Source organism: Oncorhynchus gorbuscha, linkage group LG05, assembly GCF_021184085.1.
Source record: "Oncorhynchus gorbuscha isolate QuinsamMale2020 ecotype Even-year linkage group LG05, OgorEven_v1.0, whole genome shotgun sequence".
Classification (NCBI taxonomy): Eukaryota; Metazoa; Chordata; class Actinopteri; order Salmoniformes; family Salmonidae; genus Oncorhynchus; species Oncorhynchus gorbuscha.
In genome coordinates this window covers 67,345,698-67,368,788 of record NC_060177.1, presented here as the reverse complement: position 1 = coordinate 67,368,788, position 23,091 = coordinate 67,345,698, and the positions used below count along the sequence as shown (strand labels likewise).

The following is a 23,091-nucleotide window of genomic DNA, read 5'->3' as shown; positions in this document are numbered from 1 at the left end:
CCATGGCCTATTTATTGCCTTCTCTTATCCTACCTCATTTGAACATGCTGTATATAGATTTTCTACTGTATTATTGATTGTATGTTTGTTTATTCCATGTGTAACTCTGTTGTTGTATGTGTTAAACTGCTTTGCTTTATCTTGGCCAGGTCGCTGTTCTCAAATAGCCTACCTGGTTAAATAAAGGTAAAATGAAAAGTGATATACTTTAGCCATCAAAGTTGCACATTAGTTATGCTGTGTCAGGAGAAGATATTTCTTACAGACAATCTATTACATCTAGTTATGTTTGTGGTGCAGAAAGGCACCTAAGGCACAAGAGTAGAAGCAGAGGAAGCTGAAGAAATTGGAAGAGGAGATGAGATGCATTACTGGGGTTAACATCACCATATAGGACCAGGGGGAGCCTTAACACGAAGCTACAAAAGAGCTTTTTTAGTGCTGAAGTAGTTCACTGGTTAGGATTAACAGGATGTGGGTTAGCACAATCTGTAAAAAAAATGGAATTTGGATTTGGATTATTTTGTGGTGGGTAAACTGATTTAAATAATTTGATTTGAATGGAATTGTAATTGTTTTGTTGGGTAAATGCATTTATTTGAGTTGGATTGAAATGTATTATTTTTGGATGGAAGTATAATTTTTAAATTGGGTAAATGTATTATTTTAAATAGGATTACAATTATATTTTTTTTAAAACTCAAAATAATAACTTTAACCAAATTAATCAATGACCCTAACCCTAGCTCAACCCTAACCCTAGAAATAGCCCTAAACCTAAACTTAATCCTAGCTTCATGTCCACACCCCTCCAAAAATAGACGGCTTGGAACGCAATCAATATCAATGTCAATTCTCATCAAATTATTGTGAAGTCTGAAATACGGGACAGATGTAAGTACTGCCCTAGGTAGAATTGTGACATCTGGTCACCATAGAGTCTAGGGCAACCATACTGAACAATAATATAAACGCAACATGTAAAGTGTTGGTCCCGTGTTTCATGAGCTGAAATAAAAGATGCCAGAAATTTTCCATACGCACAGAAAGCTTATTTCTCTCAAATGTTGTGCACAAATTTGTTTACATCCCTCTTTGTGAACATTTCTCCTTTGCCAAGATATTCCATCCACCTGATAGGTGTGGCATATCAAGAAGCTGATTAAAAAGCATGATCACTACACATGTGCACCTTGTTCTGGGGACAATAAACAGCCACTCTAAAATGTGCTGTTTTGTCACACAATACAATGCCACAGATGTCTCAAGTTGAGGGAGAGTGCAATTACATGCTGACTGCAGGAATGTCCAGCAGCGCTGTTGCCAGAGGATTGATTCATTTCTCTACCATAAGCCGCCTCCAACATCGTTTTAGAGAATTTGGCAGCACGTCCAACCAGCCTCACAACCGCAGACCACGTGTAACCACGCTCATAAAATGGATGACATCCTAAATGATGGGGTAAATGGCCTAAAGGTCACAATAACAAAATGGGTTATTAAATTCACGTTCCTCTGGCTTTAAAGCAGTTAAGTTTAACTGCTCGTCTAAAGGCTGGGGAGTGAGTGAATGTTTGATCGACTGACATGTCTGCATATTCAGGAGATGTCTCTATAGGAGGTAGGATCACGTGACCAGGCTGCAATCAGAAGGATCCTTTGAAGCTACAAGTCATCTTGTAACAGTTGATTGCTATGTTGCAAGAGAGCTATTGTAATCATCATGCCCAATGTAGACATTGGCTAATGTCTAAAGTGCATATTAAGGATACAATCAAAATGTACAATGACGGTGAATTGCATTATTTTTCACATTATTGTAGGTAGAGCATCATAGCCATCTTCCCTCCAAAGCAAACTGGTATATTGTAGCTTACAACGCATTACAACATTTTCAAGACAGCTGACATGCTTCCAGAAAACTTTTTCTTGAATGAGAAAAAAAGGACCAAACCAGCTTTGAAAAATAACTTCTTAAAAACATAACCAAGCTAAACGCTGAGTATAAAACGTTCATAGTGACAATCTGAGCTCAATGTCACTACTTCCGTTTGAATGTCTTACACCCTTGTCCTCTGTAAAACAAAGCATTTGCTGAGCACAGGTCTTATTTGCTTGCATTTAATGTAACTACAACAAAACAGAGACTTCTCCAAGTTGGCTAAGCAGATCACTTAGCCAAGTTGTTACATTAGGAGTACAACAGAGTGTGCTGGCACTGGTCTTAAACGTTTCAACTGAGACATACCATTAAAGGTGCACTATGCAGAAATCCCTCCATTTCCTGGTTGCGAAAATTCTATTAGTTCGCCTAATTTCAGTTTATGTGACAAAACAAGCAAGTAAAGTATAGAATCATTGTACCATCTAAACCGCTGTTAAATATATTTTCCATAACCAAAAATATTGTATTTTCAACTGTGTGCAAAACCGAAAGTAAAACACACAAAAACGAATCTCAAGAACGGGAAGCATAGAAATAGTGCACATAGAACAGATCTAACACTTCTTAAGGCATCAGCATGCTTCAGTTCAGCTGGTGCCTAGCCAAACTCGGCTAGGCCAGCTGAACAAGTGTGCTCGCATACTCCCTTAAGACATTTGCTTGAAAAACAGGTAAAAAGCGGCAATAGTACCATTTGTCTATTTTGAGACACCGTAGCCTGTATAACTTCCTCAAAGTAGTCAGAATTACTCTAAGATAACTCAAGAAATCTGTCATTAATTTAAATTTTTCCCAAGGAGATCGTAGTCACGCAATTCTACATCTAACTAAGATATTTGGTGCAAAACAAGTCGTCTCTTGTTGAATCACAACAAAAACTATTAAAGAATCCTTACGGTTGACCAACCACTGACGAAGGGGCGTAGAATTTGGCTACAGACTTCGGCTTGCCTCAAGAAAAAAAAAGTTTACCTGAAACAACCGTTACCGAAGTCCAAAACAAACAAAAACATTTCAAAATGTCATAATATATGCACAAACTGTTCCTAACTGTTTTGGCTGGGAAGCATGAGGACACCTTTAGACTTGCTTTCAATGAGAATAGCAGATCTATAACACACATTTCGGCAGGTCGCCCAAAAGGTTACATATTACAGCTTTAAAAGGTGTCGTCTTTTGTAAATGACTGTGGCTTTGTGGTACTTGTTACAATTTGTCCCATTGCATATTTTCCTGGATCATAGTAAGGACTAAAATCCAGCATTATCTGATTGTAACGCAAAGAAAGGGGTTGTTATCCCTCTTTTGGCCAAGTGGCATACACATGCCATGCTGCCCAACAGTCTGGTCTTGAACCAAAGTGGACGTTGAATATGGTGGCTTCACACGCTCGTGAGAAATGGGAAACTGGGAAGTCCAACATGATTGTGTTCAAATGCTTTTGAAGTCTTAACAATTCTTCAACCACTAAGATTTTAGCTAGAAAGTTTGCTTAACATTGAGAATAGGGTCAAACTAGCTAGATTATCAATATTGATAAGGTTGTATTTGTCAAATTGATTGTTTGAAAAGGTAAACGGTCAGTTTTGAATCATCACATCTCGAGTAACAACATTTTCTCAGTTTCCCACTTGTAATTCCAACATGGAGAGTCGTTCAAGTAAAATTTCCACTGGGAACTAGGAGCTTCTGATAACCTTGATAGCATGTGAACGCATATCACTATGAAGCTTTTGGATCTGTCTATGCTGTCTTCTCTGCCTCTCCATGGCTTCTCGAAGGTCAACAATGTGAACCAAGGCTGAGAGCTGTAGCTGTTCTCGGCACAACTGATGCTGGTTCTCCCAGGCCCTACAGCTCCATGTCCTCCTCTCCAGCGCTGTGGGCACCTGCCCCTGGGCTGCAATACATAGGGGAGTATGTCTCCCCTGGGGTGTTTGTGGGGGTGAGGGAACTCAGAGAGGCACTAGGGCTCTGGGGTTGCCTGCTGGTAATCTGCTGCTTCCTCTGCCTCTGTAGGGAGTCCTTCAGCCGCCGGGCCAGCGCAACCTCTGGGGGGCGCCATACTACCAGCTCCATACAGGAGTGGCTCCTACAGTAACAGACGAGGAACAGGTGAGTCGACGAGACTGACAGAGAGAAATAAATAGTGGACACCTCCCAAAGTTATAACGATTATTCACTACTGGCTACAATGACAGATGGGTAGGTACTTCAATTAAAGGTTCCTCTAAGGTGGAGTATAAGAAGGAAAAGGTACATACACAGACTGGGCCACAGTGTGGGGGAGGATGTCACTGATGCCACGCTGAAGCCCCTCCCTCAGACTGTCAGACATCACCAGCATGGGCCTCCTGGGTGCTGGCTCCACATCCAGGTCCTCATCGTCGTCATCATCCTCCAGGGTGATCCTGACAGAAACAGACTAACTTCACTGTGTGACAGTGTTTATACAGAGTGTGTAATGCACTGTGCAGACAAAATAAATTATGGTAAAGCTGATACAAATCATATACAGTAATAAAGCACATTATAATTATGATGAGTTATGGCCAGTAGTCTGGACTCTCACATTGCCCCCATATGGTTGCCCCCATATGGTTGCCCCCATATGGTCTCATGACTCACCTCTCCTCAATCTCCTGCAGTCTCCTCTGTGCTGCTTCCACCTCCATGCAGGAGCCTTCTGCTTCTGGACAGGCCAGAGTGGAAGAAGACCCAGATAAGGGCAGCCCCAGGTCCTGAGTCCCCAGACAGGGCTGGGGGAGTGCTTGGCTAGATAATTCAGGTAGAGGGGGGCTGCTGTTGCCTGGTGGCCAGTTATGAAACACTTTGGGGCTGAGGTAATCCAAAGGATCGCATCCTGCCTCTTCCATCAGCCTCCTCTTTTTGGCACTGCATCCTCTGGAGAACAAACATTGTTTTGAAGCAAATCATTTAACATTTGAAACTAAAATGCGCTTCAGAATAAACACTAAATGTTAATATTATTGATTTTTTTCCATTCTTAACTTACTCGTCATCTGCTCTCCTCCTGTGCTTTCTCAGGCATCGTCTCTCCCAACTCCTGAAGGAATAGCAATAAGAGATAAAGAAATGGAAGTGAAATGTAATGTGTTAGCAAGTCTGGTTCTGGCAAATCTCCTGTAAAGCACATGCTTACATATGTGTGTGTAGTGCAGTGCTCTCATCACTAGACTCCTCTACTCACGTGTTTGGGGGCAACACTCCCGGCAGGTGTTGACAGGTATTTGCAGGGCCAATATTGATCCCGATTTCAGTGACGTTGATAAGGCCAGGGAATGAGTACATGGCAGGCAACAAGCCCAGCTCACTGCTCATGGGGCTAGGATGATGCATGATGCCTCAGGTTTAGGTGAGGTGGAAGGTTTGAACAGAACTCTGGATGGTAAGATGTGCAAATGGGAAACATAGGGAGGAGGATAAATTGAGTTTTCGAAGACTAATCTAAAATACAAAGATATGATTTTTTTAAATGAACCATTTCACGGGTGGAATTTTGGTACAGCAGGCATAACTGTTTTGGTCACCAATCCATCATAACAAATACTAACTCACTAGGGTATTGTGACTAATGTTAGGTGCTAACGCAGAATCATTTAAATTGTTGTCACTCTTGGCTAGGCTAGCTGCCTTTTTTATATAAAGTTAGGAGGCCTTGAAACTGTAGCTAGCTGGCAAGCTTGCTAACACTAGCTAGCTACTTAAGTCAGCTGGCTAGCTAACTAGTAGCTATCTAGCAAACTTTATTTGGCAGGAAGAAACGCATTCTAAAGAGGGTTCACAACAACAGGCAGGTCATGTTGGACCTTGCGAGCTCAGTTAGCTAGCTTGCTAGCCATAGATAGCCGAGACGAATCTATTGCAGAAGAGGAAGGCAAACAAACTAATATTTTGCTGATTATAAAGGGCTACCTTTATTTAACTTGAACCTGTTGCAGTTGGAACTTTTGAACGTATCTAGCTAGCAAACATACCTGTATCACTTTCACTGTGTTTATATAACGTTACCTCCTTATTTTCTCTGTCACGTGTTCCGCTTTTCTGAGAATCAATTCTGGGTTGAATGAATGCAGTTAGGCGCTAACAACAGTGAACCAAGCACGATTCGCAAATGTTCATGAAGAATCGAGGCACGCAAAAAAAAAAACTCGTTGACGTTCTAGAAAATAAGTGAGCACTCGCTTCTGGGACTTGTAGTTGTAAACGGGAAATATGTTGTAGTTTATCAAATCACAGGTCATGTGACTCGACCATAAGAGCGATGTCAACATAAAATCAGTTTGTACCGAAATCTGTACCTAAACGCTTTCATAACGACAAGTTCGCTCTACAGGTAAGTGACGTATATCTTGACCATTACAAGAAGATTAGTAATGTTTGAAATGTAATGTTTGGGATAGATCATCTGTGCCAACAAACAATAAGGTATAGATGGACACTGCATGTTATTTTCACTTCATTAGTTGGCTACTGAACATAAATCTATTGAGAGCAGCTATGTTTTTTTCCTCTATAGGTTGGTCAGAATGTATACCCTATACATTCTTAGTGGACTGCTGGCACTGGTTGCAAGCAACCCCTGTGGTAACTATAATTTATCCCTGAAACACAATAACACCTGATTGGTAAACATGTACATGCCTCTGTCTAGGCCTGAGTTTCCTCACAAATGTATTTACTCAAAACAAGTTATTCGAAGAGCCAGTTGGAAAGTATAGAGGTGGACCACGTACCAATTCATCCACTGGCAGTACTGTCAATGATTTTGCAATGGATTATTGGATGAGTTTGAATAGATAATCCACAACCCCTCTTGTTGAACAAATCTTCTGTGATGCAAATAATCTCACATGTGTCCTGTCACCTCTGCTCTGTTGATGTTCTGTCATTTGATGCACAGAATGTATTTCATGTCACTAAAGTGTTCTTATCAGTACATATGTCTATGTCAGTGCCTGCAAAACCCCACTGGCACTGGGCATAATCTCTATTGCATACTCCTTGTGTCCTCTAGCCTCCTTCTCAAAACCCAGTGGAGGAGATCAGAGAAGAGGGACAGTGGGTTTTGAGAAGGAGGCGAGGAGTGTGCAATTGAGATTCTCTCTGAGCCGGTTGTACTTGTCATGTGTCAATTACATCAAGGTGACCGTTGGAGAAGGCATTCTTAGGACACATTGGCTGCCTTGTGGAAATTCCTTTTGGTTATTAAGTTGCTAAGGTCTTTGCTTCTCCATTGTGTGTGCATGATTGCTGATACAGCACAGGAAACACACTGGTTGTGCAATGCTTTGACCTTGATGACACTTTATATGATCTCAGTGAGCACACAACAGGTCTTTTGTTGTCTTACTGTGGGTTTATTAGTCATATCTCATATCTCTTGGTAACATTGGAAGTTATCCTTAGGCACGTTATTTAACTTGTGGTTATGTTAAACGTGAAGTGATTTTACTTCCATACTGCATCATTTTATTTTTTCTTCAGTTTTCAATCTGTATTGTGTGTCCAGATCCTGTAGGATCAGAGCCTGGTGAGCTGCTCCTCTCACTCAATAAGAATCTGCTGCGTTCTCTGGAGGATGAAGGAACGTCCCCCAATCCCAGTGTGCACCTGGCCCTGCGCCTGTCCACTCACCACAACCTTGGCATGGAGAGTGATCACCTGAATGCACTTAAAACCGATTTACACACTGACATTGAGAAGTAAAATAGCATGTTTATAAAGCCCTTCTTAATAAGTGCAAACATCATTCTATGTATTCCATGCCTTAAAAATGACCTGCAGTGTGGTTGTATTCAATTTCTTGTTTTCAGTTACAATTGATACTTTCAAATGGCCACTGGACTATTTACATTGACACTGCTGCTACTTCGCTGTTTATTATCTATGCATAGGCACTTCACCCCTACCTACATGTACAAATTACCTCGACTAATCTGTACCCCTGCACATTGACTCTGTATCAGTACCCTCTGTATATAGGCTCGTTATTCTATTGTTTTACATTGTATTATTTTGTACTTTAGTTTATTTGGTAAATGTTTTTTTTTACTCTTCTTGAACTGCACTGTTGGTTAAGGGCTTGTAAGTGAGAATTTCACAGTAAGGTCTACAATTGTATTTGGAGCATGTGACAAATAGTTTGATTTAAGATTATATTGAATAGTCTTTACCCTTCAAAAACCTTCCGTCTCTCCGCCTTACCCTGTATCCTCTCCTTTCAGCTCTCTGGCCAACAGCCAGCCAGTGGTGGGTCTCCTGGCCCTGTACACTCTGGCCCTGAAGGCCTCCTGCTACGACCTCAACACCCTGACCTTCACTGTCAATCAGAGGAGCGAGACCCTGCTGACTCATCTCAAGAGACAGATGGAACTGGAGAAAGACCACATCGCCTGTAAGCCTCCTCATTCCTCCATCTATCTCTACCATCTTTGTTAATGCTCTATAATAATGTCTGCCATTTTTTGTTTGTTCTCAGTTGCTGTTAATTATTTTGTCTGCTATGTCTGTCTTTCTCTGCTGCAGTCAGCCAGCGTCCTCTGACTAACTACTACCAGTATTCTCTGGGCGTGCTGGCACTGTGTGTGAGTGGAGTTAGAGTCAACTCTCACGTCAGCAACAAGCTCATCAGAGCTGTAGGGCATGGACATATCAAACATGAAGCCTCCGATAGCATTGGTAAGGCTGACCTAGGAAATTCAGTAGCCTCTCCCTACTCTGAATGTATTCACTCACACTAGCTCCCACCCAATTAGATTCTATATAGGTGATTTCATGGAGATGACTCTATAGCCTTGCTTAATCCCCTCTGTCCTTTTTTAGACACGTTTGCCATGGCTGGGATGGCCCTGCAGTGCCTGAAGGAGTCTGACACCCAGGTGCAGGATGCGGCTCTGGACAAAGCCCTGGACCTCATCAAGCTGAAGCTACTGGACTCCCAGCGGGCTGATGGTCACATGGGCAATGAGTTCAGCACAGGCCTGGCAGTGCAGGTAAGGACCGGGCCACTTCCCCTCTCGAGGCCTATATTAACATGTGCAGCATTTAAGTAAATGACTGATTGGTGCAATACAAGCATTTCGCATGCCAATAACATGGTGTCCTAGGCCCTGCTGGCGATGGGCAGCCAGGTGCAGGAGTGTGCTAGCTCCATGGAGGCCATGAGGTCAGATGTGAGAAGGGAACCTATCTCAACCCCATGGCCATGTCCCAAACTCTGCCTGCTCTCCAGCAGAAATCCTATCTGCAAATCAAGGGCAAGGAGTGCCGCAATGAGGATGGCAAGTGCTGCATTATCACCTAACCAAATAGTGGTCAATCTGTTTTTGAGGTGTGAGCCGCCTCCAATCTGCTTTTTTGTGGTTTTCCTCTGCAGACAGCCTGGTCCTGGAGGCCAGGGAGCCAGTGACGGTGTTACAGAGTCATACCAACGTAGCCCTGAAGGTGGAGGTGGTCAAATCGCATGGGGCATCTACTGTCTATTCTGTGGATGTGCCAACGGGCACCTCTTTGGTTGATGCCCTTGAACTCCTTCAAAAGACCAACATTGACTTCACGTGAGTTAATGGGGCGCTTCTGTTTTTTTGGTTGAGACAGTCATCAAGTTCCAAATGTTTACTTTTTGGTGAGCTAATTTGTCTTGTATAAAAAAAAACTTTATATAACTTCCCAGTGTTGTGAATAGCTTAAAGTCTCCTATCATAAGTAGAACATTATGAATTGTCCTCCTTGCTCCATCCTCTGCCTACACTGCAGGTTTGAGAAGGAGACCAGCCTTTGGGGACCTTTCCTGAGTGTGGTGAATGGGGAACTGGCTAGACAGACCGACCGCAGATACTGGCACCTCTCCTCAGATGGCAACACTCTCAGCCAGGGTAAGAACACAGAGGGTTATGTGGCATAGTCAACACACAAACAAATGCACATGCAAAAGATAACTTTCTTATGTCGTTTACTAGTTATTACTCGACAATACAATTAATGTCTTAACTGCTTTGATCTAAACATTGATTTCCTCACTATTGTGACTAAAAATCAATGATTTGTTTCTCTATTAGGTATCAAAGATTTCAAGATTGAGACGGCTCAACAGATCACCATCAAAAACACCAGATACTGAGAATCAAAATGTGTGAAGCACAGTGATTGTCAAATTATCTGATGGGAAAGCAATCCAGCTCAAAAATGTGCTTTATACTGTCATGTACTGTATGAGATTAAAAAATCAGAGATTTTAGGATCCTTAAAGGTTTGCAACATCTTTTATGGACTTGATTCAGTCCCCTGGGGAGTGAAAATTCACTGTTAATTTTAGCAGAGACAATCGACTCGATACATTTTTACTTCTACCTCTATGGATTATTTTACTACACACATTCTGTGAATTCACATTTTATAGAGAGGTAGAACAAGGCAATTATATTATCTGTTAAATGTGTGGTTTGAACGTTTTTGCATTTGAAGAAACAGCATGATAATAAACCTTTGGATGAATTTGTCTGCTTTATTTTGCTAGTTGTTACAGAAATATGATATGATAGCTTAAGGGTTGGGGTGGACAGTGTACCAAAAAAAAAGTAGGCTGAGCCTATACTACAGTATTAGTAAATAATTTTGTGAAGGTGAGAATGAAATAAAAATCAAATCACCTCCTCACCCTTACATTTCACACCCAGAATCAACAGCAGGTGGCAGTAGCTATGCACCAGCTAAAATTGTTTAACTCGACAACCGGAAATGCAGGGCTGCTGTCCAAAACATCCGGCTTTAGCAAGCGTGTGACAAATTGAGACGTCTGAGAAGACAAAAATAAATAAAACGCAGCCTTTAGAAGAGCATTAATTAAACTTGTATGACGGCGCTGTAAACTATATTTTAATGTAATGATGTTCAAATAATGCCTCTTGTGTATGCTATTTAATGTCCGAACTTGGCATTGATTTCTTGTGTCAGCTAGCTAACGTTACTGTAGCCACAAACAGTTTGTTTGACCTAGCGATAGCTAGCCATCTGTTCACTAATGTCATGTACTCATTCTACCGGTTCCTGGTGTTGAATCTGAGTTCCCATTGTAAAACTCTCACAGTCTCGTTGCGATATACCGGATCGGTGAAGCGGCATGTTTTGAGAACCCGCCGAAACGAAAAGCCAGTGCTTCTCTACTCAACAATTGCGAGAAGGGCGACCAACCTCTGCCTGTTGCGCTCACCACACTGTCATTCAAGCACCGGGCCAATGGACGACATTAACCGAGTTAAGAGAGTCTCTATTGAAGGCAACATTGGTAAGAGTGAGCATGATTTTCAGGCAGTTGGAGTAAATTTGAGGTGACAAGAGTAGAATATTGACTTGAGGAAGTTGATCGTGGAGAAGATGGCGGAAACTGGGGTTTTGTTTGAAACTGTTTAGTGAGTCCGGTGGAGCTAATAGTACAGAAAGTGAGAATGAGTGGCGAAGAAAAGGGGACACAAAAGAAGTAACGCTGTGGTGTAAAATAGGAAACTAGACTTTTTTGTTGTCAGAGTGAGGGATCAATGTTACTTGGGAAATCCGTTTAACGTCTCAAGGAAAATCTAATGTGTGTTGGAAAGTGTGGAGTCGGTGAGAGTCACAGGAAGTGGTCGTATTTAGATGTTTTTTTTTGGTCTGCCGAGCAGAAGAAGCGTGCTTTAAGACTCAAAAAGATATAGGAGTTGAATATTTCCTGAATGGATTTTCGTAGCCAGGCGCATATCAAGGGAGTTATTTCTGGGGTGGCGCAGGAAAAAGGCAGAGGATATTACTGAAGACATCGATGGAGTGGTTGGTTCACGTCGACTGACCTGTATGGTGGATGGAAAAATGAATTAACTTCATCCATGCTACTGTTCTTTGATGAAGTCTCTCCCTTCTCATATAAAGTTAGGATTCATGAGATACCCTGTAAGAGCTTTTGTGCACACGCCCCTTCAGTGTCATACATGTAAAATATTTGGTCATGTGTGCAGAAGGGAAGAGTATCTGTGCCAGATAAATGCCCCTGAATTCCTGGAGTGCCCTGTTAGGGTGAAGGCGATTGAGATGGCAAGGGTAAGGAGTGTCCAGCGTGTCTCCTATCTAGAGGCGGTGAGAATAACAAGTGGCAGGGAAGAAACAATGATAGTAGAGCCGCCACAACCAGTGAAGGGTCCTCATCAACTGAGGGATTATGAAATGCTACATGTTAAAAAGGTGGACTTGGTATTATTTATTGCAATGGTCATAAACTGTACAGCATAAGTGGAGGAGATGTCTAAGAAAACGGGAATCATTGTGAATGCCACTGAACGTTGTTTGGGTCTTCGTGATCTGCAGCAGAGGCCATGCAAGATTCCTGTCTGTGAATGTACTGCCATCACAGGCCACTGAGCCTGTGTAGGGTTGTATTTTGGAGTGGACTGTGACTGAAGAAGTGGGATGGGTTTTCTTAGTTGATGTGTTTTATTTTGTATGATGTTGTTTTCCCCCTTTCCCGCAAAGTTTTTTTTTTGTCTTATTCAATATCCCGTCCAGCTGGTGGCGGTAATGCACCATTAAGGTTGGATGCCAACCGCCGTTAAACTCCGTCGAAGAAGAGTAATTGACTTGTCTGGGTTGGTGATGCTGTTCTTGTTCTATGCCATCTTCAGCGGTGGGAAAGTCGACATTCGCGCAACTCCTGCAATTTGCTGGCCAAGACTGGGAAGTGGTTCCTGAGCCCGTGGGGAAATGGCAGAGCATCGAGAGTGGGTCTTCACAAGTAAGTTAATCACCAATGTTGACAGCTTATGAATGTGGGTCATGAATGGTCACCTATTCATATGCCATATTATTAAAGATAGTTTACATTCAGTCTCCTTAAATTAAATGTTGTTAGCTACACAATCAATAAGAGAGACGGGCTGGGGAAAATCCTTGTTTATTGTATGTTTTATCTAATTGCTTGGTTACTTTGTTCTGGCCCATCTCATCAGCAGAAGGTCAGTAACCTGTTGGATATGATGTACCAGGACCCTCAGCGCTGGTCCTACACCTTTCAGACCAACTCCTGCATGAGCCGCATGCGCACCCAGCTGCAGCCACCACCAGCACACCTGTTCAGAGCAGAGGGCGTCCCTGTGCAGGTCTTTGAGCGCTCTGTGTACAGTGATAGGTAAGAGGATGGGGAGAGGGAAATTGATGCTGCTGCTTGATAGTTTGTGCAGCTGTGCCCATGCTGCCCGTCTCCATTGCCTCCCCATACACACTTAATTTCTTCAGGTATGTATTTGCCCTGAACATGTTTGAGCTGGGCTGCATCAACTCTACTGAGTGGGCTGTCTACCAGGACTGGCATTCCTTCCTGGTGGAACAGTTTGGCCGTCAGGTGGAACTGGAGGGCATCATTTACCTCCGAGCCCCCCCACAGGTACAGCCTTACATTCACTCTAGTATAAGTTGCTTTTATCAAGGGTGACTCACAAGCCATACAACATTTCCTAAATATAATTAAATATGAGTATCTGTACACATGTGAGTACAACTTCGCCGAAGGTTTTGGGAGGTTACAGTTGATGTTTTGTAGTAGATTGTGTTTGTGTTCCTGTCAGAAGTGTATGGAGCGTCTGGGACAACGGGGGCGGGTGGAGGAGAAAGGAGTGCAGCTAGACTACCTGGAGAAACTACACACCCAGCATGAGAGGTGGCTCATAGAGAAGAGCACTAAGTGAGTACGCAACATGTTTAGACAAACTAACATATCCTGTTGTTCCACTCAGTTTTTATTATGTGAGACTTTCCCTTGATTGTTATCTTACACTTATGAAGTGATGATGCTAAGATCTTTTGAGGTATTACATTTCCCGTTGTTGAATTTGCAGCAATGGTCAGTGTAATTCTGAAGGTTCTTGGGTGTTACAATGGTCAGTGTAATTCTGAAGGTTCTTGGGTGTTACAATGGTCAGTGTAATTCTGAAGGTTCTTGGGTGTTACAATGGTCAGTGTAATTCTGAAGGTTCTTGGGTGTTACAATGGTCAGTGTAATTCTGAAGGTTCTTGGGTGTTACAATGGTCAGTGTTTCATGCAGTGACTATCTCTCCTTAGGCTGCACTTTGAGCAGTTGACCCGGGTGCCTGTATTGGTGCTGGATGCCAGTCTAGAGTTTGAGGAGGACCCTAAGGTGTGGGCCAAATTTATCACACAGGTATGTGACTCATATTTTTTTCTACATTCATGCACAACTACACACACATGCCTCTTGATCTGAAGGTTGTACCACAGTTTGACGGTCATATCTAGATGGGATACGGCTTTTGTCAAATTATGTATTTTTGGTGCGTTTTCGCGAACCCTAACCCATTTCCTCACCTTAAACCAAGTCTCCTAACCTGTTATGATAATTATACTTACCTGCTGTAGAAGTTCTCCTTAACCTACTACGAAAAGTCAATATTGGGCTTTCGACTCTGTCAATCACCTTATTCTTATTGGCAGACTCAATAGCCTTGATTTCTCAAATGACTGCCTTGCCTGGTTCACCAACTACTTCGCAGACAGAGTTCAGTGTATCAAATTGGAGGGCCTGTTGTCCGGAAGTCTCTATGGGGGAACCACTGGGTTCAATTCTCGGGCCGACTCTTTCCTCTGTATATATCAATGATGTCGCTCTTGCTGCGGGTGACAATGTCGTCTACAAAATAGCTTCCAATACTCTACTCAGCAAACTGGATGCAGTCTATCACAGTACCATCCGTTTTGTTACCAAAGCCCCTTATACCACCCACCACTGCGACCTGTATGCTCTAGTCGGCTGGCCCTCGCTACATATTCGTTGCCAGACCCACTGGCTCCAGGTCATCTAAGTCTTTGCTACGTAAAGCTCCGCCTTATCTCAGCTCACTGGCCGTGATTACACCCACCCGTAGCACGCACTCCAGCAGGTATATCTCACTGGTCATCCCCAAAGCCAACACCTCCTTTGGCCGCCTCTCCTTCCAGTTCTCTGTTGCCAGTGACTGGAATGAATTGCAAAAATGGCTGAAGCTGGAGACTCATATTTCCCTCACTAACTTTAAACATAAGCTATCTGAGCAGCTAACCAATCGCTGCAGCTGTACATAGTCCATCTGTGAATAGCCCACCCAATCTACCTCATCCCCATATTGTTTTTATTTACTTTTCTGCTCTTTTGCACACCATTATCCCTTCTTCCACATCATCTGCTCATTTATCACTCGTGTTAATCTGCTAAATTGTAATTACTTCGCTACTATGGCCTATTTATTGCCAACCTCTTCACACCATTTGCACACACTGTATACAGACTTTTTTCTATTCTGTTATTGACTGCACGTTTGTTTATTCCATGTGTAACTCTGTGTCGCACTGCTTTGCTTTATGTTGGCCAGGTTGCAGTTGTAAATGAGAACTTGTTCTCAACTAGCCTACCTGGTTAAATAAAGGTGAAATACAAAATATATTGATAGAAGCCGTATGTATCCCTTCTAGACAAAACCCAGTTTGACCACATGGGGGAACTTATGACAGTCTTGCTGTTGGGAAACGTTTAACTTGGCTTCAAAGACCTGAATTTTTACCTTACTGTTTGTCTTCAATATTAGTAGTAAGGTGCTCAATATGTCATTAACATTTGATGTTTTCACATTTGAATATTTCTGATGTCTTGTGTGTTTGATATGAAGTATTTATTGGAGTTGTATGAGGTTGTTTGATATATTGGGTTCTTGGTGGTCTCTTATTTCCCTCTACTTAGGTGAAGGACTTCTTCAGTGGACTATGAGGTACAGTCAGTTGTGCGGCTATGAACTCCATGGGATCAAGATATCTGCAACCATTTGGACCTCAGTCAGTATATGGCATTTACAAATGTAAACTTGCAACTGTTCTCTGTCTGATTTATCCCCCACATCCTTTCACTATATCCTCACTTATTTTGGGGTATGTCAAACTTCCAATTGTGGGGTTTCCGTTGGCTAATTACAGATTTTAGTATGCAGTTTGTGAATATAGAATCAGATCTATATTGGACCATATTCAACATAGATAAAGAAGCAGATTTTGGATTGTTATCTGGGAACTGTAAAAAAATAAATGGGCCACAATCTGATGCAAAATTGTCTGGTGTTGTGGGAATTCTAACCCATCAGGAGAGACTTTCTTCATAAAATCATACTTTAATATCGATTAATTATTGCAATTATGGATCTGGTCAATGTTAAGGTCTTAGAGTGGACCTAAAAATGGTTCCACCCCTCCCCGGCAGACCACCTTGTTTTCTTCTTGTGGCTACGTGTATCAGGTCATAGCGCACAAACAAGTCATGTTAGTTCCGTTACTCCTCTGTTCAAACCAGACTCTGTTCACCTCATATCTCCACACAGCTGTGCCCTTGAAAGATATGAGAAGAACGGGTTGGACTGAGACACTGGTCTCTCTCAGGAGGTAGAGTGGAAAAATACCTTCAAACAGACAGTGGAAATGTACAGGTTTAAGGCTCATACAGCACATGTGCATAAAAGTTTAGCATTGAGAACTATTAAAGTCATTCTTCATCACATCGTCTCTGCTACTGTATACTAAATTAAAGCGCTTACAGGATTTGTCCCCTTACACTGGTCAAGTAGTCTGTTACAGATGTTGTTTCTCCTCTATATTGGTTTAGACTTCAATGTTACTTTGGGTATTTAGTTATTTACTTATTCCTGTATTTATGGTTTCAGAGTTGCATCCTATTTGAGCTGCTTTGACATGTAATTCAGAATACCACATCAATAAATATTTTGTAGCCAAATCTGATAAAAGGTAAATTAATAAATTGAATTAAAGTTGAAGTGGTTTATTTAATTATTTTGTATACATTTTTTAGATTGTTATTATCGAGTATAAGCTTTATTTACCAATGTCTTCATTGTAACGCAGTATAAATTGGTTCAGATTCACAGTTGACCAATTCAACAACATGCAAAATATTGCTTTAGAAACACAGGACATCGGTTTCGAGAACTAATCTTGGAGGATTTAAATTGAACTAAAACTAATGTAGGCCTCCGCCAATTTCAAAAGATATACGTTTTCAGGCAAATGTATTAAATTCCAATCAGTTAATATTTTTCCCACGATCAATGGATCCGATACTTTGGAAAGCATCAATTGCATGGCTTTTACTACCTAATGTAAGTACGTCAATAGGTTTCGATTTCATAATATTGATAGGCAGAAAACCGATAAATAATTGTTTTATTACTGTCAAGAATCTTTGGTCATGCGAGTTTTTCATGAACATTTTCAATTGACTTTTGTTTAATGTTTTAAAAAAGGCGGCCAGGATGATGCAGGGAACTTTAATGAACTATTACTACAATAGTAATGACTATTTAGAACAAGCAATGTTATACATAACTGATTAATAAAAACGATGTGTGTCTATTAGTGGAATCTTAATCTCCACATGGCTTGTCTAATGAAAATAGTTTGAAATGTTAACTAATATTACTGTTTTTTAAAGTGTGAAATCAAAATGGGTTCTAACAGCTAGGATCATCCATCAACTAGGAGTATAGTCCTACGACCTAATGAATGTAAATGTCTGGATAGTTTCGACAGACAATGACCTTGGCTAAATGCTGCCTTGTTGTCGTCCCTCTGATGTGCACTGGGGGATCAATCAGAGAGTTGTTAAGATGGCTGGAGTCAAAGGGCAGCTGTCCACTATAAATGCCCTGTTTTCTTCTGTCTGGACTTCTGTCTGCTCACAGCATCATTTCAAACCAAGACAAGCTAGAAGGAGGCTGACTAGTTGATGCCATCTTCTCTTTACTTTTCAACGTGACTTAACGCTACAGTGGAAACACCGCTTGTCAAAAATGGAATGTTTGGCATGGCTCGTCCTTTGCGCGCTCATCTGCTTTTTCAGGCTTGGCAATTCGGAGAAACTGTCGCGCCATTCCCGGTATCACAAGAGCGCAACCGAGTCCAGTTTAGGAAATCTAAATTCGTACCATCCCAGCAGGTACCCTCTCTACATGATGCAGCTGTACCGCTCCTTCAAGGCTGCAGACTCCTCACAGTCCACGGCTGTCAACACCGTCAGCGCAGTCGATGCCAGCCACTTACTGCGGCATTCTGACTCAGTCATCAGTCTCATAGCAAAAGGTGGGTATTGGTTTTAGTTTGTGTTAGGCATATTAAAACGTGTTACGCTCTATTGGAAACACTTTCAGGTTATTCTTATTTTGTTTAGTTGGTTTGGCATTTTGAATATGCGTTTCAAACATTTTACCACATTGTTGAACTGGCCATTCAGTTTGACACGTCTTTAACTCGTCACTTTTTGGACCAATAATACTTAGTTTGACGTGTGTATTGTAGTTTACGATAATGTGTTTTGACTTGTAGTTCAAGCAAGCGTCCGAGCCAGGTTAGATCTCTTCACACATGTCCTTTCCATCACTGCCAGCCACTTTGGTTGCAGGGTGTGTTATCTGCGTTTATCAGATCTTCCCTCTTTACAACCCAGAAGTGTCGCAATGCTTATTCGACTTTAAAGGCTTTTTTATGTGAGCGAGTGTGTGTATTAGCCCCTCAGACCGCTATACAAAAGGGGGTTCAATACACATCCTGCTCTCACCCTCTGCTGCCCTCTCCTCCCACTCCCTCCAAAGCTTTGACGTATGTCTAGTAGGCTAGGCCGAGTGGTTTGGCTAGTTTGTGGTGACGTATACGTACGTTTTGTTGATGGTACACTGACTGTATTCAGCTGGTTTACTGACTTTATTAGTTTCTTCCAGGTTGCCATCAAGTGGGTGAGAAATGGACCGTCACTTTCGACATGTCCTCCATCTCTGCGACTGACGATGTCCAGCTGTCAGAGCTTCGGGTCAGACTACCAGCTTTCTCCGCCTCCAAGCGCGTCACATTGGACATTTATCACTCGCGAAAGCAGGACTGCGAGTCTGACACTGAAATGTGCCGCGACGAGCGCCTTCTCTTGGGCAGCTTTGGCGCATCGCCCAGTGACACCAAATCTCCATTGAACGTTTTCAATGTAACAGCTCTGCTCAAATATTGGTTGCACCAGGGAGACGCAGTGACGGAGAGTCAAGAAGCAAGAGTTGGAGATGTGATGGAGGAAGATCACGGGAGTGGGGTAGATGGAGAGATCGACATGCCCTACATTAAGCATTTTACGCACAGGCGAAGGAAGGTTCACCATCCGACAGCCGAACGGGTTATGATGGTTGTCTTCTCCAAGCACAACCTGCCTCGGGATGGCGAGAGCGCACCCACTCTCATCCGTACTGTGGAGCACTCCAAATACGCAATTTTGGACCAAGTCAGCGATGAAGCTCAAGGGCGACGCCACAAGAGAAACCGAATGGAGAGAGTGCGGATGGCTGGCGGAATTGCAGCGAATGCTACTGGGTCACTGGCTGAATCCGTCCAACGCCCACTATGTCGGAAGGTGGACATGTGGGTAGATTTCGACCAGATCGGCTGGAACGAGTGGATTGTGTATCCAAAGCGCTACAACGCGTTCCGTTGCGAGGGCGAGTGCCCTACTCCGGTGGATGAATCCTTCAGTCCCACCAACCATGCATACATGAAGGTAAGATATGAAAACAAAAACATACATAAACCAAATGTAAACGTTTAAGTTCATATGCATTAATGCTTAGTGCAGCTTTCCGTAAAATATGCTTATTTTATTTTTCAGAGCCTGTTGAGACTGTTCCATCCGGATCGTGTGGAGTGTCCCTCCTGCGTGCCTACGCGCCTCAGCCCGCTGTCCATGCTGTACTATGGTGATGAAGACGTGGTGTTACGACATCATGAGGACATGATCGTGGAGGAGTGTGGCTGTCACTGATACCCCAGCCATGTTACCTCACCCTGTAACCAAAAATACCACTTATTTAAAACGCTTCACTTAGAATGGCATGTTGTGCATCATGAAATGACTATAATTGAAGGTGTCCATCTGATTCAATTTATACTTCAGGCTGTTTGTGGTCTGTAACATGGAAGATCCATTTCTTTGATACTTACTATATCTTATACAGTCATCATATCAGGTGTTCTTATCTAAAACAGCATTGCATCTTAGATGTGTCCTTAGATTGAGCCAATGTATTTACTTTATGATAAAGATGTACTGTTATTTATTTGAATATTTCAAGAAGAAAGACTTCACTTTTTGGGTCGTACTTTGGCTGTATGCATTTATATCGACAGTTTTGGTATTTAAGAAGTTTATAAAGGAATATTCTGCCAAAATGGTATCTTATGATTACTTTGTCACTCATTTATTAAAGATATTTTTGTACATTGAAAAAAAATATATATTAAAGCATTTTATTCTGTTCATCGAAGTGTGACATTTATTGATTTAATCCACTTAAGTGAGAAATGTAGGACATTTCAGTATTGTATTGGCCTTTATTTTTGACTGCCAAAAACCTATTCTGGGGTGAATTTAAATTTACCAAAAAAATAACCACTTATATTTAATAAAAGTTCATGCAAGTCCTTTCAAAGATTTGTTAATTTCATGTTCCCAAACGGTATTGAGTGATTTCATTTACAAAATTGTAATATTTAGCTCCATTTAATAATTTTAAGTTCTTGCAACAACTTGCCACTTGGCTCCGTTTAGAGGATTGTGGGTAATTCAAGTTGTTTTGGCTGATTTATTTTACTTTTCTCTTAAAACATGCATACAACTTGAATCAAATTTACATTTCTATATTAGTGTTAAAAGGTGCAATATGCAGAAATCGCTCTGCCATTTTCTGGTTGCTAAAAATCTAGTAGTTTGCCAAATTTTGTGACAAAGAAACATTCGGAGTGTAGAGAATATTTGTACCATCTAAACCACTGAATACATTTTCTATAACCAAAAATGTATTTTCAGCTGTTTGAAGCCAGTGTACAAAACCCGAAAACAAAAAGGAAACTTAAGAACAGGAGGCATAAAAATAGTACACACAGAATGGATCTACTGCTTCTCATCCTTGCTTTCAATGCGAATGACAGATTGATAACTCAGATTTCTACGTGAATTTGGTCGGGTTTATCAAAAAGTGAGATATTGCAGCTTTAAGCAGCTTGTTGTGGAGCATGATTGATACTCTATTGATGCATCCATGCGTCATTAACAAAAAAATCCCCATCAAAATCCGTCAGTTTAAGCTTTAGTTTTTTTTTGCATGGGCTGCAGCGGTCTAAGGCACTGCATCTCAGTGCAAGAGGCGTCACTACAGTCCCTGGTTCGGATCCAGGCTTTATCACATCCGGCCGTGATTAGGAGTCCCATAGGGTGGTGCACAATTGGCCAAGCATCGTCTAGGTTTGGCTGGTGTAGGCGGTCATTGAAAATAAGAATTTGTTCTTATTAACTGACTTGCCTAGTTAAATAAAAGGTTTAAAAATAATCTCAATCAACCCCCCACATCCCTCCATGTCGGTCTTCCGCATCTGCGGTGGAAGGTGGCCGAGCCAAAAATCGGTCTTGTAACAAAAATGTCAACGGTTTTGCCTACAAACTATTTTGAACACTAGCGAAGCCTCTCACGAACAAGATGATGTTCTTAATTTTGCTCCATGACCCCCACAAGTATCACTAGTACTCATCTGAAGGTAACCTATACAAACTAACGGAAATCTCGACGTAGTTTTGTGCTAAGAAAAACAAGTGGTAAGCCTAAACAATGTTAATATCTAATATATATATATATATATATTTTTGATATTGTATGTAGATACAACTGTTGTTTTTTACAGTGTACTTGAGAATAGGATGGCCCCCAACAAGCCTAATATGTTCTTAAACTGTCATGATGAACTGATCAAGACAAGCTGTTTATTGCTTTTCAGACCAGTTACTTGTGAACTGCTTTACCATCCTCACCTCCACATATATTTTTATAGTATTACTGCACAGATTATGGGGAGACATCAGTGCCCCTTGTAAAAAGGCCCAGCAGAGCAATTTCCTAGTTGATTGTGTTCAAAGCAACGGGTATAGGGAGGAAATGAACAGAGCAATGACTAGGAATGGGTCAAGACAGGGGTGGGGAATGGTGGAAAGAAAAAAACAGTTGTTTATTTTAGGGGTGCCAGGAAGCAAGAGTGACAGGAATGGGGGAATATAGACCCCCTAACAAGAGCAGAGTGGTGTTAGTGAAGCTACTGTGTGCATGGCTAGGAGGAGTGGTAAAGTCCAAAGTGTCGTTCCACATCTTCACACTCCCCTGCCCTGAAATTACACCTATCCTAAGTCTCTCTCTTAGCAAAAGGAAAGACACTGCCCTCAGATAGTTTTAACCCGTGCACCAACTAAGAGGCAGGATGCTTTCCAAAACTAAGCTGTTAATGTAATTTATGCAAGTACAGCCAAAAAGAGTGTGATCACAGACAGTCAAGAGGTCAAATCTGAATTCAAAGCTATCATCAAAGCCGCATTAACTAATAACTAAAGCTCAGTGTTGAGCCCAGATGAATAATCACTGTTGCCTCCATGACAATCCATGCTGATCAATAGTAAAGCAATTTAAACAGGCTGATCTGTTGGGGTAACAAAAGTCTGTCATGGTCATTGGGTCCTCCTATGGCAGTGGTCATTATGGGGCCTGGGGTTGGACCCTTGAGTGTTTGTTCAGACACCACGGCAGGGCATGGGGAACCGGCCCAGTGGGTTTCCCGTTAGTGCTGCAGTTTAAGGATAGTGACAAGGAGCCAGGTGTCACAGCTTCTCTAGTATGTGTTGATTTTCACACACACTGAACCCTCATCAACAACCCCCTTCTGTTCCCCACCACACACACAGAACCCTGGTGGTCAGTCCATTGTTCAGATAGTCTAGTGGGTTAATATTGATGCAACACTGTTTATGTATCCTAAATGTTGTTTCACAATGTCCTATGCATAGCACCCTTACTTTATTGGTACAGATTCCCCCAGAGAAAAAAAAGATTGATAGTGCATAGGATGTTATGCATTATTGAATTCTGACAGAGGAACATACCTTGGTTCCTGCTTGGCAAGTAGGGCATCTGGTTGACACTCCTAGTGGCTAGGCAGAATGAAGTGCTAGATTACAATTTGAAAAATGTCTGCAGGGCCCTGTGGT

The 23,091-nt window shown here is 41.9% G+C and overlaps 4 protein-coding genes across 9 annotated transcripts; 3 read left to right on the top strand and 1 right to left on the bottom strand.

Moving 5' to 3' along the window:
* Positions 1–2,107: 2,107 nt before the first annotated feature.
* On the bottom strand, positions 2,108–6,727 carry LOC124036359 (coiled-coil domain-containing protein 117-like). Of its 4 annotated transcripts, none has more exons than XM_046350854.1 (6): positions 6,703–6,727; positions 5,157–5,347; positions 4,962–5,012; positions 4,574–4,849; positions 4,210–4,356; positions 2,108–4,037 (listed from the first exon to the last, which is right to left on the bottom strand). In XM_046350854.1, exons 2-6 carry the CDS (start codon positions 5,303–5,305, stop codon positions 3,797–3,799), a joined length of 864 nt encoding a protein of 287 aa, XP_046206810.1. In that variant the 5' UTR covers positions 5,306–5,347; positions 6,703–6,727; the 3' UTR covers positions 2,108–3,796. The 4 variants fall into 4 exon arrangements, with proteins under 4 accessions (XP_046206810.1, XP_046206808.1, XP_046206807.1 ...); XM_046350852.1 differs by lacking the exon at positions 6,703–6,727 and adding an exon at positions 5,978–6,115; XM_046350851.1 differs by lacking the exon at positions 6,703–6,727 and adding an exon at positions 5,944–6,099.
* Positions 6,159–10,462, top strand: LOC124036358 (transcobalamin-2-like). Its single transcript, XM_046350850.1, is given in 11 exon segments — positions 6,159–6,302; positions 6,486–6,553; positions 7,479–7,671; positions 8,194–8,363; positions 8,495–8,647; positions 8,792–8,961; positions 9,076–9,142; positions 9,145–9,249; positions 9,345–9,525; positions 9,725–9,843; positions 10,027–10,462. Coding segments are annotated over 10 exon segments (1,278 nt in total). The 5' UTR covers positions 6,159–6,302; positions 6,486–6,495; the 3' UTR covers positions 10,089–10,462.
* Positions 10,463–10,706: 244 nt separating this feature from the next.
* Positions 10,707–16,519, top strand: dguok (deoxyguanosine kinase). Of its 3 annotated transcripts, none has more exons than XM_046350848.1 (7): positions 10,707–11,252; positions 12,616–12,725; positions 12,943–13,118; positions 13,226–13,373; positions 13,555–13,670; positions 14,049–14,148; positions 15,718–16,519. In XM_046350848.1, exons 1-7 carry the CDS (start codon positions 10,889–10,891, stop codon positions 15,742–15,744), a joined length of 1,041 nt encoding a protein of 346 aa, XP_046206804.1. In that variant the 5' UTR covers positions 10,707–10,888; the 3' UTR covers positions 15,745–16,519. The 3 variants fall into 3 exon arrangements, with proteins under 3 accessions (XP_046206804.1, XP_046206805.1, XP_046206803.1); XM_046350849.1 differs by having other exon boundaries at positions 12,940–13,118; positions 13,558–13,670; XM_046350847.1 differs by having other exon boundaries at positions 12,940–13,118.
* A 422-nt stretch (positions 16,520–16,941) lies between these two features.
* Positions 16,942–20,325, top strand: LOC124036356 (nodal homolog). The gene is made up of 3 exons (XM_046350846.1): positions 16,942–18,116; positions 18,752–19,569; positions 19,678–20,325. The coding sequence occupies exons 1-3, from the start codon at positions 17,828–17,830 to the stop codon at positions 19,828–19,830; spliced, it is 1,260 nt and encodes a 419-aa protein (XP_046206802.1). The 5' UTR covers positions 16,942–17,827; the 3' UTR covers positions 19,831–20,325.
* The last annotated feature ends 2,766 nt before the right edge of the window (positions 20,326–23,091 follow it).

Bases quoted from the DNA above. Each gene is read 5' to 3' on its own strand.
- LOC124036359 (XM_046350854.1), bottom strand. From the start codon at position 5,305: ATGCATCATCCTAGCCCCATGAGCAGTGAGCTGGGCTTGTTGCCTGCC. The intron at 5,013-5,156 runs GTGAGTAGAGGA...CTATTCCTTCAG, and splicing joins GGAGTGTTGCCCCCAAACAC to GAGTTGGGAGAGACGATGCC. The intron at 4,357-4,573 runs GTGAGTCATGAG...TGTTTCTGTCAG, and splicing joins CTGCAGGAGATTGAGGAGAG to GATCACCCTGGAGGATGATG.
- dguok (XM_046350847.1), top strand. From the start codon at position 10,889: ATGTCCGAACTTGGCATTGATTTCTTGTGTCAGCTAGCTAACGTTACT. The intron at 13,119-13,225 runs GTAAGAGGATGG...TAATTTCTTCAG, and splicing joins CGCTCTGTGTACAGTGATAG to GTATGTATTTGCCCTGAACA. The intron at 13,374-13,554 runs GTACAGCCTTAC...TGTTCCTGTCAG, and splicing joins ACCTCCGAGCCCCCCCACAG to AAGTGTATGGAGCGTCTGGG.
- LOC124036356 (XM_046350846.1), top strand. From the start codon at position 17,828: ATGGAATGTTTGGCATGGCTCGTCCTTTGCGCGCTCATCTGCTTTTTC. The intron at 18,117-18,751 runs GTGGGTATTGGT...AGTTTCTTCCAG, and splicing joins CATCAGTCTCATAGCAAAAG to GTTGCCATCAAGTGGGTGAG. The intron at 19,570-19,677 runs GTAAGATATGAA...TTTATTTTTCAG, and splicing joins CCAACCATGCATACATGAAG to AGCCTGTTGAGACTGTTCCA.